The sequence below is a fragment of the Orcinus orca genome, chromosome 3 (assembly GCF_937001465.1).
Source record: "Orcinus orca chromosome 3, mOrcOrc1.1, whole genome shotgun sequence".
NCBI lineage: Eukaryota > Metazoa > Chordata > Mammalia > Artiodactyla > Delphinidae > Orcinus > Orcinus orca.
In genome coordinates this window covers 155,635,527-155,651,802 of record NC_064561.1, presented here as the reverse complement: position 1 = coordinate 155,651,802, position 16,276 = coordinate 155,635,527, and the positions used below count along the sequence as shown (strand labels likewise).

At 36.1% G+C, this 16,276-nt stretch overlaps 2 protein-coding genes and 1 long non-coding RNA gene across 5 annotated transcripts in view; 2 read left to right on the top strand and 1 right to left on the bottom strand.

Moving 5' to 3' along the window:
- The window catches only part of SKP2 (S-phase kinase associated protein 2), a 216,064-nt gene that overhangs the window by 85,561 nt on the left and 114,227 nt on the right, over positions 1 to 16,276 (top strand). The gene's annotated exons all lie outside the window — the stretch shown is intronic.
- LOC117199984 (uncharacterized) overlaps positions 1 to 16,276 on the top strand; it is a 53,631-nt gene that overhangs the window by 157 nt on the left and 37,198 nt on the right. For both annotated transcript variants that reach the window (XR_004481350.2, XR_004481349.2), the window contains exon 2: positions 10,276 to 10,381. This is a non-coding gene — a long non-coding RNA (uncharacterized LOC117199984). The remainder of the gene's footprint in view (positions 1 to 10,275; positions 10,382 to 16,276) is intronic.
- RANBP3L (RAN binding protein 3 like) overlaps positions 4,873 to 16,276 on the bottom strand; it is a 48,735-nt gene continuing 37,331 nt past the window's right edge. Inside the window, exons 11-15 of one of the 2 annotated variants that reach the window (XM_004265998.3) lie at positions 16,106 to 16,236; positions 14,388 to 14,508; positions 12,600 to 12,742; positions 9,437 to 9,626; positions 4,873 to 7,159 (exon numbers count right to left, since the gene is read on the bottom strand). In XM_004265998.3, coding sequence (XP_004266046.1) covers positions 7,116 to 7,159; positions 9,437 to 9,626; positions 12,600 to 12,742; positions 14,388 to 14,508; positions 16,106 to 16,236 — 629 coding nt within the window. In that variant the 3' untranslated portion in view covers positions 4,873 to 7,115. The remainder of the gene's footprint in view (positions 7,160 to 9,436; positions 9,627 to 12,599; positions 12,743 to 14,387; positions 14,509 to 16,105; positions 16,237 to 16,276) is intronic. The other variant, XM_033421261.2, reaches the window with a different exon arrangement.

Below are 16,276 nucleotides of genomic sequence, written 5' to 3'. Positions count from 1 at the left end.
GACTCTTTTCTTATTGCACATAAGACTAGACCCTTTGTTCGTTCATTCAGCCACCTCGTATTGGATGGCTGATATGTCCAGCTCTGGGCCAGGGTTTGAGGAGACGGACTCAGGACCAGCTGCACAATTTGCGGGGCCTAGTGCAAAATGAAAACGCAGCCCCTTGTTCAGAAATTGCTAAGAATTGCAAGAGGGATAGACAGCAGTAAGCCGAGCACCGGGCTCATTTAAGCATGGTACCCTGTGGGATTGCGCAGGTGGTACATCTGCTAACCTCCAAAAAACTATTGGGGTGGAGGGGAGGTGTTAGCCTTTGAGAAAGTTAGAGGATGATGGATAGACGAGTCTGGCCAAGTGGAAAATTTCTAGATGGGAAGCTGTGGTTGAAAAAGTAGATAGGAAAAGAGTGAAGGGTAGAGAATGTTAATAATTTGGACCTTATCCTGTAGGCAGTAGTTAGCCTTTTGAAGGCTTTTAACTGGAATGAAATGAGTCCTGAGAGCAATGTTTGATGACTTGATCTGGTTTTCGAATGTGGAACAAATTGGGAGGCAGGAAGAGGAAGGGAGACTTGGGCGCTGTTGGAATAGTTACTCTTGGATCGAAGCTAGAGTAAAAGTAATGGAAATAGACGAAAATGCTCCTGTTACAAGAGGAGAATCAAATGGCAGTGCACATCCTAATGTTTATCCCTCCTGCTCTTTGGATCCTTTTGCTTTGGCACTCTTTTTGCTTCTTTGTAGTCCGAGCACTATCAATAACTAGCTTTTGGACTTTGGGCAGGTTGCTTCATCTTTCTGGGCCTCAGATTCCTCATCTATAAAGTGAGGGAGTTGAACTAGAGTGATTCCAAGGTTCTGCCAAGCCCAAATTGATTCCAAATCTGTGACTTACTCTTCAGCTAGCCACCAACGCCAGCATTCACTCTTGGGTTCACTGAATATTTACTGAGTCCCTACTATGTGCCAGGTAGTATATTAGACTGGGAAATACACAGTGCAGTCTGATAGATGTTTGCTTTTAGTAGGTCACTCACCCCTTCTGGCCAGGAACTTTGCCTCACAGGAGCTGCTAACAGTGACTCGTAGTGCACCCTAAAGCACACCTCTTAACTTCTGTGAGATGTGAGTTACTCATTTGTAACTTTGAACATCCTCAAGGTCCTTTCTAGTCTTACTAGTTCAACACTTTATAATTCCTTAGATACTAGGAAGGAAGAAAAGGGAGAAGTCACAGATGACACTGAGCTTTGAAGCTTGGTGACTAGGAGAATGTCAGTTGATCCATTTGACAGAAAAAATGAATTTAGAAAACCTGTTCTGGATCAAAGTCTATGAATTCTGTTATGCATATGCAAAATTTCAGACCCCTTTTCTTCCCATTTCACAGATAAGTACTCAAATTTTTGGATCTCCCCCGTTTCCAGCTACAAACTTGTCTACACTGACATCTTCTCATTTGGTATATCTCTTTGTCCATTGTTATTTTGGGATCCCATCTCCTTCCACCTGCTCAGAAATATTGCTCCGTCAGGTTATCACCTTTAATATACCTTTAATTATCCCTCTCTATTGGACTTTCCTCTTCACTGTTTAAACATGCTCATGTCTGTGACATCTTTAAATTAAAAAAAAAAAACAAAAAACCTTTTATGCCCTAGCTTTTATATATTGCTTGTTTTCTTTTTACAGCTAAGATTCTTGAAAGAGTAGTTGGTTCATCATTGGTCAACATCCCTGCTGCCTATTCATCTGTCAACCTGTTGTAATCTAGTTTCTCCGTGCTACTTTACTAATTACTGCTATTTCCATGGTGACCAAGGATGTGATTGTAAACTCAGAAGACATTTATCAGCCCTTAACTGACTTGGTCTTCCTGCAGCATTTGAAATGGTTATCATTTCCTTTTGAAATTTTTTACTCTGGTTCACAGCACACCAGTCCCTAATGGTGGTCCTCCCATCTTTCTGTCCCTTTTCTGGATTCTTCCTAAGCTCATATTTGGGATCTATCCTTCCCTATCCTTGCCGTCCCTTCTCTCTGTCTCTCTGTCTGTCTGTCTGTCTCTCTCTTTCTCTGTGTGTCTCTCTCTCTCTCTGGCTCTCTCTCTCTCTCTGTCTCTTTCTCTCTGCACTCTTCTGCATGAGCTTATCTACTCTTGTGTAATGAAAAGAGCTTGGGTTTGGGATTTAAAAAGACCTTGGTTCAAATCCCAGCTTTACCATTTATTACCTTTGTCAACCTTGGACTGTTCCCTTAATCTTTCTGAGCCTACTTCTTCATTTACAAAATGTAATAGCTTACTTATAAAGCTGTAAATATATGTACAAATGCCTAGCCACATGCCCATTACAAAGTATACACTTGGCAAATATTAGTCCCTTTCCCCTTCCCTGACTTCAGCTACTACCACTGTCTTTAGCCCAGACTATCTCCGGAGATTTACATCCTTATTTCTAGCTTCCTGTTGGATAACACCTCTTGAGTCTTATGTATACAACACGTCAATGGAGATCAAATTATATTTGATTGCCTGCTGTGGGCGAAGCACCCTGCTAGGTGTTGGAGATAAAATGGGAAATAAATAAGTAGTCTCTCCCCTTGAAGAACATACAGTCTGTGCAATGATAAAATTATTCACAGAGTGCTATAGGAATTTGGAGGAACAAATCTTCATTCAGCTTAAGTGGAGTTAGGGAAAGCTTTCTGGAAATGTCTCAAGCTAAACCTTAAAGAGTGAGTTAGGTATTAGCCAGAATCAGCAAGAGTAAGAAAGGAATTCCACAGAGGAAACAGTATGAGCAAAGATATGGAGTAATAAAATAGCAGTTCTGAAATCCTAGAACATTTAGAGAGAGGCAGGCAACAGTGGGAGGTGAGGCTAGAGAGGTTGACAGGGAGAAAGACATGAAGTGTTATATCCATGCTTAGGAACTTGGCTTTTATCCTGTATATGCTAGGAAGCCACTGAAAGGAGAGAATGACATGGTTAGCTTTGCAAAAATTATGAACAGAAGTTTCTTAGAAGAAACACAAGCAGTGAATACATATCTAAAAGATCCTCAACCTTATTAGAAATCAGAAAAATACAAATTAAGCTAATAGTGAAGTAGTCTTTTACATCCACTAGATTGGCAGAAATTAAGAAATATTGGTAATTCTCTAATTGTTTGAAAATTATTATATCATCAAGTATTTATTAGGCTAAACATTTGCCAGTTATTTCAATAACTCCTCCAATGCCATAGTTTCTAAATATCATCTTAGAAATTTCAGCTATGTTCAAGTATTCGAGTTAGTCAATTCCAAGTATGATGTCAAAAATTACTCAGTACTGTGGGTATAATCTGGCCATTGCGAAACAAACCAAAGTGTTGGCATTCATGGATTTAATATCAGTTTCAACTACCCTCAAACAACTAAAATAATCTGTAGTATTATTTTAATTTTATATTTATTTTTATTTTTGGCTGTGTTGGGTCTTCGTTTCTGTGCGAGGGCTTTCTCTAGTTGTGGCAAGCGGGGACCACTCTTCATCGCGGTGCGCGGGCCTCTCACTGTCGTGGCCTCTCTTGTTGCGGAGCACAGGCTCCAGACGCGCAGGCTCAGTAGTTGTGGCTCACGGGCCTAGTTGCTTCGTGGCATGTGGGATCTTCCCAGACCAGGGCTCGAACCTGTGTCCCCAGCATTAGCAGGCAGATTCTCAACCACTGCACCACCAGGGAAGCCCCCAATCTGTAGTATTATTGAATTTCAAACTCAAACCCCGCCTATGACAAGGCTGGTGTTCTTTTCTAGTGAACAAGTCTACCCAGTAGCCACATCTCAAGCAAGCTTAATTGTTCTCAACATTTTATGGGGAAGAAATTATATATCACTGTGATATTCACAACTTGAAGATTTACGAAGGTTACAATCTATCCTTCCCAATCCCTATAACCCCCTCCAGCTCACTTCATGTACATTCTGATTCTGAAAGATATATACAACCAGCCTCTGGCTTTTTCTTTCTTTTTTTTTTTTTTTGTGGTATGCGGGCCTCTCACTGTTGTGGCCTCTCCCGTTGCAGAGCACAGGCTCCAGATGCGCAGGCTCAGCGGCCATGGCTCACGCTCCGCGGCATGTGGGATCTTCCCGGACCGGGAAGCCCCACCCTCGCTGGCTTTTTAAAAAATGACAGGCACGTGCTCTAAGGCCTGTATAGGATATTAGGCCCTGACAACTAAGGGCTCCTGGCTTTGGCAGTAATGGTTGTAAAATATTTTAAGAGAGAACATTTTGCTGGTTTACAATTAAGCTGAATAACTTGGTATAAAAGTACTGTTGATAGAAAAGAATGTTTAGATTATCATAATATATAATCGGATATCATATTAAATATATCTTGTGTATCTTGTGTATTTGGGGAATATTTATCTAAGTAACTTTTAATAAAAGCAGCTTCTGGGACTTCCCTGGTGGCACAGTGGTTAAGAATCCGTCTGCCAATGCAGGGGACACGAGTTTGAGCCCTGGTCTGGGAAGATCCCACATGCCGTGGAGCAACTAAGCCCATGCGCCACAACTACTGAGCCTGCGCTCTAGAGCCCGCACGCCACAACTACTGAGCCCATGTGCCACAACTACTGAAGCCTGTGCACCTAGATCCTGAGCTCTGCAACTAGAGAAGCCACCACAATGAGAAGCCCACACACCGCAATGGAAAGTAGCCCCTGCTCGCGCAACTAGAGAAAGCCCACGCACAGCAACGAAGACCCAGTGCAACCAAAAATAAATATATTTATTTAAAATCAGCTTCTATGGAAGAAGACATATGCTTTGAAATCACCCACCTAGTAACTTGTGAAAATGAATGTCATTATATGATTGATCACTTCACACTAAAGGGGGGGTGGGCAAAGGATATAGAAAAGCCAAAAAGGAGAAGGCTAGATGAAGATATAGGACAAGGAGAAACTATAAGATGTTTCTATTTCTATTACCCCCCAAAATATTACTGAATATATGCATAAAGAGTATAAGAAGGAATAGCAGAGTGGAAATGGGTTGAAAGTCATAAGCTAAATATCGTGTTTCTGCTGTTAGTAGCCATGTCATAATCCCTAAATAAAATGTTTGAGGCATTGAGAAAATTCATCTCCACAGCTAAAGAGGGGTCAAGAATGAACATGTCAGGAAAATAAGGAAAATCTCTGTTTCTCTGCTTTACTTTAGCAATTTAGCATAATCCCAATGTTCCCATATCAGCTAAGATCTTATAAGAGAACCAATTCTTTAATATCTTCTCCAAATGTCTCCCTGTTTATATTATGCTTCTAATGAAAATTTTCTTCCGAGTTTGTTCTGCATCAGAGTCACTCTTTTAGAATTAAAAAGAAAACACTTAAAACTTCTGATTTTCCATTCTTTTTATTCTTCCTTTCATGTTAGGGCTCTTCTTTACTGTTTTTTTTTTTTTCCTTCTCTCAACCTTTTCTCTCTTCCTCTCTTACATTAACTTTTCTTCTCCACTTCCTGAGTCATTGCTTAATTTAGAAGTAAAGGATTTTATTTACTGTATTTCTTCTGGAGTCACTAGAAGAATTAATGAAAGTTAAATACTCAGTAGCTAAATTTTACTAAGTTAGTGATAGGGAAAGCAAAACTTTCATCAGTTATAACATACTAGCTAAATTATAGTCTAAAAGTAATTCAACTTTCATATGCTAAACTTTCAAGCATTAGATTTGACAATAAATGCATATATATAATTGCTTTTACTATTATCTATGGTATATACTATAATAAAGTAATGTAACTTTTTAAAAATATGTATTCACATGTATACTTCCATGTGAATATTGTTCTTCAAAGTAGAAATGAAGCTATACTCTTATCCCAAATATGTTGTCACTGTTCAGAACGTTTTCAGAAATCATTTTGTACTGTGAATTATTCCTTATTATGGACTGAATGTTTATGTTCTCCCAAAATTCATATGTTGAAGTCTGCCCCACAATGTGATGGTATTTGGAGATGGGGCTTTGGGAGGTAATTAGGGCTAGATGAGGTTATGAGGGCCCTGGTCTGATGGGATTAATGTCCTTATAAAAAGAGACACCAGAGAACCTGCTGTCTTTTTCTCCCTACCGCCTCCCCGTGCTCCCACAAGAAAGAGATCATGTGAGCACACAGTGAGGTGGTGGCCCCTACTTGTGTAACTCCTGAAGTGTCTCTGAAACAAATCTCAAAAGAGGAACATCAAAATTCTGTTGCACAATTGTTGAAATTACTGTGTTTTACCTTAATAATGGCATTTAAGAAAAAAAGGTCATTTGGCTATAAAAGGTCTCTGTACAGCCTCACCTACTAGAATATTAATGACAATTTAATTACATAAATAAAGCAAAGAACAAGTTAACATATTTCACTTTTTGTATAGTTACTGTTTTGATACATAGGTAATGTATTTTGTTCATTCCTTCAACAAATATTGGATACTGACCGTGAGTCAAGCATATAGAAGGTGCGATAGATACAAGTGCAAGAACAGATATTCTCTTTAAAGGAATTCATACCATGAATATATAATAATATAGAATTAGGAAGTCCAAAGGTTAAATGAAAATACACATTTCCCAGAAGAAAAACATGATTTAATAACATGTTAACGTGCAGTTTTAACATTTTTCAAAGAAATGACTCTGGAAGTTTTGTAAAATATTTGTTTTATGGCCAGACAATATATGACTGAAAAAATAAATATCTTAGATATTTATCAAATCCAGCAATTTATAATTTTAACTATTGTATCCATCAATGTGATGAATAGTCCAAATTAGTTACCAAATCTTATTCTAAATTAACTTCTTCAAAAATGAAAAATTTTGAACTTCCAAAGGCCATGTGTCTCTTAAATTCTGCCATTTTCTCCACAATAATCAAAATATAAAACCTCAGAATTATTATACTACACAGAGAAACATTTTAATTGCAACAAATTATATTTCTTGGACCTTTCTATAAAAACTGTTCCAGGAATGAATAGGATCTTCTCATTTAGTTATTAGGATGGCTTAGATTTTTTCAGTAAGGTGATCTTTTTGTAGATGTTTTCATGTTTATAGTAGGTAGCACTCATGAACAGGCAACCGACTGTCTGTGGGTCCACCTAGAAGAATCTGTGATATAAATTTAAAATAATTTATTGTACAATATTGTATTCATTTAGGATTAATATTGAATACAACTGAACATGAATACTCATGAATATGCTTACTAACAAGGAAATAAAATATATATAGAATCTGCATATTTTTAAGTAACGTTTGGAAATGTTCCTAATTTTAAATGTGACATTTTCAGATAATTAAACCTTTCCTTAATTCCTGGGCAACAAAGTTTAAAAAGTCAGACATTTTATTGCTTCCATAACATTTAGCATTTGTGTGCAACACTTCCTAGAGAAAGTACTAAGTAAGGAGGGGAGAGGATGGGTTCATAAGATTGGCATTTACTTGGCTTTATTTCCATTGTTTCTCATGTTGTATGAAGATAGTTGCATATCACCCCTTTCCTAAAATGGAATATGGTAGAATATAGATTCTATTCATAAACGTGTCATTTGTTGATGAAATAATTTTGCCATTTAATCCTAACTGCAAGTTAACGTTTTTCATGGATACCAACCCATTTTCTAATAGATCCCATTTTATTGTGACAATATAAACATTATAATAATTTTTATTTATACATTTCATACATTTAAAAAAAATTAAACCTCTTGTTTAATAGTAACAAGAAGAATCATATTCGCTTAGTTCTCTGGCTCAGAGTCTAGCAGTTTATGATCCTGCTCTGCATGTTCTGTGCATCTTTCCTCTTGACTACACTTTTAGTATTAGGCCAAGGAAGCTATTTCATCAAGTTCTGCACATGTTGTTTGATAGATTCCTAAATTATGTATGATTAAAATAGCTTTAAGATTTAAAATGATTAAAAATTGGGAAAATGCCTGCTAACACACTATTTTTGTAAGTCCTTTGTCAGTCCTCCGTAGAGCAGAATTCAGGGCTAAATGAAAATATTACTGAAAATACTTGGACGACTTATTGGAATAGCTACATCTGTATGAAAAAGCTGGATTACTCAGCCGTAAAAAGGAACAAAATCGGGTCATTTGCAGAGATGTGGCTGGAGCTAGAGACTGTCATACAGAGTGAAGTTAAGTCAGAAAGAGAAAAACAAATATCGTATATTAACGCATATATGTGGAATCTATAAAAATGGTATAGATGATCTCACTTGCAAAATAGAAATAGAGACACAGATGTAGAGAACAAATGTATGGACACCAAGGGGGGAAAGGGGGTTGGGATGAATTGGGAGATTGGGATTGACATATATACACTATTGATACTATGTATAAAATAGATAACTAACGAAAACCTGTATAGCTCAGGGAACTCTACTTAGTGCTCCGTAGTGACCTAAATGGGAAGGAAATCCAAAAAAGAGGGGATATATGTATACGTATAGCTGATTCACTTTGCTGTACAGTAGAAACTAACACAACATTGTAAAGCAACGATACTCCAACAAAAATTATTTTAAAAACCCACAAAGCTGGGCTTATTATTTCCTTGACAATGGTTTTCTCCAAAAATAATGATGTATTTTAGTTTTAAATTCACTCATCAGGACAACCTAGAAATCCATTAACCAGTGGTTCCACTGCAACCTTGTTCAATTCATGAATCCGGATGTAATAAAAGAAATAGCGCCTTTTGCCCCAGGTAAAGAAGGTCTTTGAAAATAAAACAGTCAAATTCCAAAAAGGGAATAAGCCAGATTTGCCTGCTGGTTCCATTACGAGTATTTATAATTTCTTCTATTATGGCCAATAATAGGAGAATGAGAACAAGTGAAGAGAAATATTAATAATTGGTTAGTTTCAGTGTAGCAATTAATACTTTACATTGTAAATATGGTCTTTTATGAAATGTATATGCAAATGATGTGCAGGTATTACAATAAGGCTGACTTTTGGTGAAATCCCAATGAAGGCCACATGCAGAAGACAGTGATTTTCAAACCCACCTCTCAGATGCAAACATCTAGGGCTCTAACCCCTGCCCACTTTGAACAGACAAGTTCCACTTTTTTTTTTTTTTGCTGTGCGCGGGCCTCCCACTGCCGCGGCCCCTCCCGCCGCCGAGCACAGGCTCCGGACGCACAGGCCCAGCGGCCATAGCTCACGGGCCCAGCCGCTCCGCGGCACGTGGGATCATCCCGGATCGGGGCACGAACCCGTGTCCCCTGCATTGGCAGGCGGACTCCCAACCACTGCGCCACTGGGGAAGCCCAAGTTCCACTTTTTAAAAATCTATTTCATATAAAAGTGTTGTGAATAAGATTTCTTTCTTAAACCTCTGAACTAACAAAAAAAAGTTCTTTACCTGATCTAGTTTTAGTGACTTGGATAAAATCATCCTCATCCTCATCACAGCTCTCACAGTTAAATTGTTGGAGGACTGTTTCTGACTGGCCTTCAGCTTGATTTGCATCTTTCTGCTTACAGAAGCTTCGAAGTGCAACAAGACGGTGATGTATTGCTGCATGCATACATCCTGTATCTTTGGCACTGGCCTGCAAGAGGAAAATTAAGTTGTTAATATAAGTAACTTAATAATAGCCACACTTTACACATTTGTAACCTTTCACTATTGATAAGGAAGGAATTATATGACATAAATCTAGAATATAAATAATCCTAGAAACTAAAGGGTAAAGAGCCAATTCATCTTGAACCAAATTGAATCCTAGAGCAGATAATTTTATGAGGTCCCAATCTGTGCATTTTAAACTGAGAAAATGAAATTTTGTGATTTAAATTTTCTATTTGAATTTGTTTGTTAAGACCATCCTTCCTTCACTGTGTTATACTGTAGAAAATTTTAGGGTTGGGGGAAAAAGACTTTCATTTCCTTTACATCACTTGCTTAGACATCCCTGCAAGCTGCATAGCTCTGTAGAAAAGCAGAGCTCATTCGAATAGTCTATGATGTTGTACCATAAACACATCAGAAGTCCTTGCTTTCAGTACTTTTCTATTTTTACAGTTGCTATTAATATAAAAATGATGGTAACAAGAACATTGGTATAACATTTGCTGTTATAATATCCTTTCATTTTTTCAATCCTTATAATAAAACTTTAGGTTATTTATTCCATTTATGTTAGCAAAAGCACATAGTGCAGGTATTCAGTAAATACTTGTTTCCTTTTCCCTTTACAGATGAGAAAATTATGGCTCAGAAAGGCACAGCTTGTCTGCATTTAAACAGCTAGTTGACAGATTGGCTGGGACTTCGTTTTTGTCATCAAAGTCAGTGTTCTTTAAGGTAACATGTCAGTGGCTTACATTTTTTTATCTTTTCACAATTTCAAAGAAAATCTGGGAAAATTTTTCTCTTTGCTAATCCTTCAGAGAGCTACCAAATATTTCAAAACCAAGAACTGAGGGTTGAATCAACTACATGCCAACTTTTGGGGAGAAGGGTCTTAAAATATGGCTTTTCTTTTGTATGTTATTAAGTTACCTTAATGATTTTTAGGGAAAAAAATACACATTAAATAAAATATTTTTGTTTCTCATATTATGTTAGATATTACATAGCAGATGTTGAGTAAATATTTGTTGACTCTTGACCAATTTAATTTTTATATTAAGTACAAGGGTGTAATTTTTCTTCAGTAGGTTAATTAATAACAAATACTGAAAATATATGTAATTGAAATATAAATACAGTTCTGCTGCCTTGACTTTTTTACATTAAATTTTAAATATGCCTTTCACTAGTGTGTGTGTGTATATATATATATATATATATATATATATATATAGCCAAATTCATTCAGATATTTTCATTCAAGAAATTCAGAACAAGAAGTAAAAGCACAATAATATATATATATTTTTGGACATCAAATTTGCAATGCTTAAAAATAATTTCCAGGAAGTACCATAAGAAAATGCTGGTGAGAATGAAAATTGGCTCAGTCTTTCTGGAGATAAATGTGTCAAGACAAGTCAAAACCTTTTCCCAAGAGAATTAACATGTATGTACATAGAGAATTCCTTGCAGAATTTATAATAATGAACATAGTAAATTGCCTAAGTATTTAACAAAACAGGATTAATGGAATAAATTATGGTACATAATAGAACAGAATTTATTTTCATCTATAAAAGAATTCTTGAAGAATGAACTATTTAATAACAGAAAACACTCATTTTCATTGATAAGTGAAAAGGTTACATATGTGTATTTCACAATCAAATGTTAGCTATTTAATCTTCTCAATCACTTTATAAAGTATATTATTATTGTCTTCCATTGGCAGATGAGTAAAATCGGGTTTAGGAGGGCTAAATAACTTGCCTGAAAGTCATGCAGTATGTACAGTATGGTACACATGTATATATGTACCCACACATACATGTATATACTAAAATGTAGTATAAGACCAAAATGTTAATAGTGACCATCTCTGGGAGTGGAATTTTGGGTGATTTTTATTGCATTTTGTTTGCTAATCTCCAAAAATTATCCTACAGTTTAAAAAGTCAGCATGGGCCAGATATTGAGCCGCAGAATCTAGTCATAGTTAAATCTAATCGAATCTAATCATAGTCTCAATCTCAGACAGGCTGCTTTACCCACTCAAGGACAGGGGCATCTGGCCTAGCAGAGTATCCAGTATTATCTCCCTAAATGGTAAACAGGGTTTAGACATCTTACTCTAAGATTTTAACACTCAACATCACTTATACCTAACAGTGCACCTACAGGTAGTTAATAAAACCTTTGGTTTTTCATCAGTGGGCTCTTGCCAACTTTTGTTTTTTCATTATTATATGGAAGCCAATTTACTTGTATTGTCATCTTCTACCTGAGCTGCTTAGATATTCAGTCTTCTCAAGTCTTCTGAGACTCGGCCTATGGGGGAAATCCAGCCTTTTTTCTCGCCTGATTCATGTCATCTCTGTCTTTTTTGCCTGGATCTTGTATTTGAGGTCAAGCATTCCTGCTGCCGGAATAGCTAAAGCTGTGCTCCCATCCTGTTACCTTGGAGACTGACTCATATCCAGAATTGGAATTTGCTATTGGACTGGTTGTTTTAACTTGCTAGCCCTGTGTTTTTCCATTTCTCACTGGTTCCTTTCCAGTGATTTCAAAGCCTCAATTTCAGCACGCAGTGTAAGCATCAGGGTGTGGATTCTGCTGGCCTCCTAGGAGCCAATCCTGACAGTAGTCTCTCTAGAATTTAGTAAGATGGTTGACATAATTTTAATAGTAAAGAAAAATGTAGGGGTTTGACAGCATATACCAATACAAATGTCTTGGGACCAGTACCAATTGACTGCTTTGAACTGTTGTTAATCTCTAAATTTCATGCAAAATTTAGGTCTTATATTAGACTGTAAACAACCATAATAAATGGCTGATTGTTTGCTAATGGTATAGGTTATTTTAATAAAATGAAAAAAACAAATGTGACTGCAGAGATCTATAAATATAGTAGGATAATCCTCTATCACTGAAATTTGTCACTTACCTGAATTAAGAACACTTTGATGTTATAGTCTTCTAAATCAGTAGCTGTTATTCGTAAATTTTTGTGGTTTGCTTTTTGAATCTCCATTTGAGCCCAGAGTTTACTATTGAGAATCAGCCTCAGGCTGCCTTGATTGTGCATAACTAAAATAGGAAGATGAATTTATCAGACTTTAGAACAGTTGATTCCTTAGCCTTTCAGAGGAATTTGCCATTTTGGAAAGCAAATAAATCTGGTTGTTGTTTTTCAGACTCTATTGTCACTACTAAATTGTAATTTAATTGAGTGGTTATAATTTGGTTTCCAAATTGGGCTTTATTATGTTGGAGGACCTTTTTATTAGCTTAAATGCTAAAAATGCTATATTTTTTTTACTATAATATTAAAAAATGGTTAAATTTTAGAATTCCTTTGAGGACATAATGGTCTGAAGAATATTTACCCAAGAATTGTTTATAATGGAGAAAACTGAAACGAAAACTTTAAGCATTCAAAAAATGGAATTAGTTAAATAAATGATGGTACAGCTATTGGGGATATTATGAACTCATTAAGAATACTAAAGAAAGATAATTATTAATGTAGAAAGGTGACCATGGCATACTATGCAAAAGAAAAAATCAGGTTACAAAGTACTATAAACACCATTTATCACAAATTTTTCAATATATTGTATACATTCATTGTATACAAAGTCCTTAAGAATATATTTTATTGACAGAAGCTAGCTACTACAGGAAGATAGGCCTATGAGTAATTTAATTTTTTTTCTTCTTGTCGATCCATATTTTCCGTCTTCTGTAATGGACATGTATTACCTGTATAATTAAAAGAAAAGTTGTTTTGTGCATTTTTTTGGCAAGTAGTGGAAGGAGTGAAATTAAACCAGAGTAGAAAACAGCTAATACCTGCCTTGGGAATGATAGTCAGATTATTTAGAAACCTGTTTGCCAGTGCTCCTAACTCTCAGTCTGAATTCTATTCCTTACTCACTTCTTGAGATTGATATCTGAAACTCACCAGATATCCATTTACCAGCTTCTACTTGTGGTCTCCTCCACAAGATTTGACCACCCGATATTGACCAGTAAACCCATCCACCCCGGCCCAGATCTCTGCCTGTGCTTACTTTCAGTTTGGACCTCTGAACAATGCCCAGTGTGTCTTTTGGATGCCAGAAACCTCCTCAGGCTTTTGGTTTCGCTGACCAAATTCTGACCAACACTCTGCCTGAAGGATTCAATAACCACACACCTTTATTTACTTGGAAATTGACCTCTCATCCCAACCCACACACTGTGTTTAGAATGCCAAGAATAAATTACAGGGCAAATATTCTCTTTTAGAAAAACGATTCCACTTCAAAAATAAATTCATCACATTCCTTTAAATAATAATGATTACTATTTAGGTGTTTGCTGGGCTCGGTCATAGGTGCTCTACGTGCATTATCTCACTGAATTCTCACACTCACTAAGTCATGGACTTCTATTATTTCCACATTAAAGTGATGCAACTGGGGCAGGAGAGTAAGTAATTTGTCCAAGGTCACCAGTTAGTAATGGAGCCAGAACTAGAACCTGTATAGTCTGACATCAGAGCCTACTTTAAATAGGAAGCTCCTATAGTACATTAAAAATAATATTGTTTAATTTACTGACAGCAGTCTAATTTATTGACAGCAGTCTAATTTATTGACACATAACACATCTCCAGAAAATGATGTGTACTTATATTGGAAAAATTTCCCTGAGAAATACTGACTCGCTTTACAAAATGGTTCCTTACTTAGTCTTGACTGGAATGTTCCACAATCACTGCTTGCTGTGTCATTCAGTCTCAAAGCTCCTCTGCCCCTTTCAATCCAGGACTGTGTTGTTTTGTTGAATATAAAAAGCTTGCAGTTGATCTAAAGGACAATTTTTTAAAATGTCAAAATATAGAAAACTTTTCAAAGTGATTTCTTTCCTATGCTATAACACTTTTATTTGTCTGATACTTTACCAGAATAACCTTTGTTAATGATTTCTAAGCCAGCTTTAAAATTTTACTTAGCTTCTGAAACAATACAGTTTTTGAATAGTTCAAACATTAAAAAGCAAAAAGATGTACAAAGTGAAAAGTAACCCCACCAACACTAGTTCCCCATCTACCAGTTTTTACCCCCTACAACAGGTAATCACTGTTGCTAATATTTTGTTTATCCTTCTAGAGATATTTGTATGTATATACATGCCAATATGTATATATTTTTCTCCTATTTTTTCTATAAAAATAGAATACCATATGGTAGAATACCATAAATACTTTCCACATCTTTCTTTTTCACTTAACAATATATCTGTATATACCAACTTATAAATTAAACAATGTTACTTGAATTATGTAATTTATCTGAAAGTTAAGGAATCATGGAATTATTTGTATGCTTTAAAAATTTTAGCAAATACAGCATCCGAACTAGCATGTGATACCACAGAGTACCATACTATAATTTAATGCTTACCAGTGGTTCTCAAATACTACTATGTACAAGAATCACCTAGATGACTTGTTAAAAATATAGCATGTCAGGGCCTCACCCCTAGTGATTACTTCAGTGAATCTGGGAGTAGTCTGATCTGAGAGTTATGCTGTGAGACACACTTGTACAGTAAGTGTATCAGTAGATCAAGGGGGAAGAAAATAGGAATGAAGAGAGTTTGGGGTAAAACAGATGGAGAAAGGCTAAGGGAAATCTGTGCTTTGTTGAAAATGATTAAGTTGTAGTAATTACATTTTATATGCCTAGATTGACAGCTATACCACTCAACATTTGAATCCTAGGTGTGATACTATATACTACATCTGTGAAATTCTTGATTCATGTGAAATTCAAAACTGATTTAAAAGAACCTTTAGGATAAACAATAAGGTCCTACTGCATAGCACAGGGAGCTATATTCAATATTCTGAGATAAACCACAATGAAAAAGAATCTAAAAAAGAATGTATATATATGTATAACTGAGTCACTTTGCTGTACAGCAGAAATTAACACAACATTGTAAATCAGCCCTACTTCAATTTAAAAAAAGGAACTTTTAAAGGAAAACAAAAAACCTTTTTATTATCTTGAACTGAAATCAATTCATCTTATCTGCATTTTTAACTTTCAGTGTAAATAGAATTTTAAATCATATGATAACAACAAATTATAAAAGCTGACATGAAAAGTGTAAAATGTAGGTTGTTTTAAGGCAGGGTCCTTGGTTGTCTTCTTTCTAAGGGACTAACGGGCATGGTTGTAAAGACAGCAATCCATTTTCCTGCAAATTACACATATAAATGTAAGAATACAACAAAATATTGGTGTAATCCTTGGAAGCCTGTAACATTTTTATTTAAGCACCTCAGTCTTTCTGAAAAGTATACTTCTGCCTTTATTTTTCAAGCTGTCTCTGCTAAGGGTAGCTTATTCCACACATGGAGGTGCGGCCAGGAAGAGCAATACATGAGGCACAGACCTTTAACACACTGTGTTCTGTCTCCTCCCCGGTTATGACATCAATTTTCTCCAGCAGACATTTTGGTGATGGTTTAGAAGAGAAAGCAGCAGCTGATTCAGTTAGGGGTATATTCTTAAGAGAGTCTGTTCCTGAGAGAAAATAGGGGGAAAGAACACATAAAACGCCCCA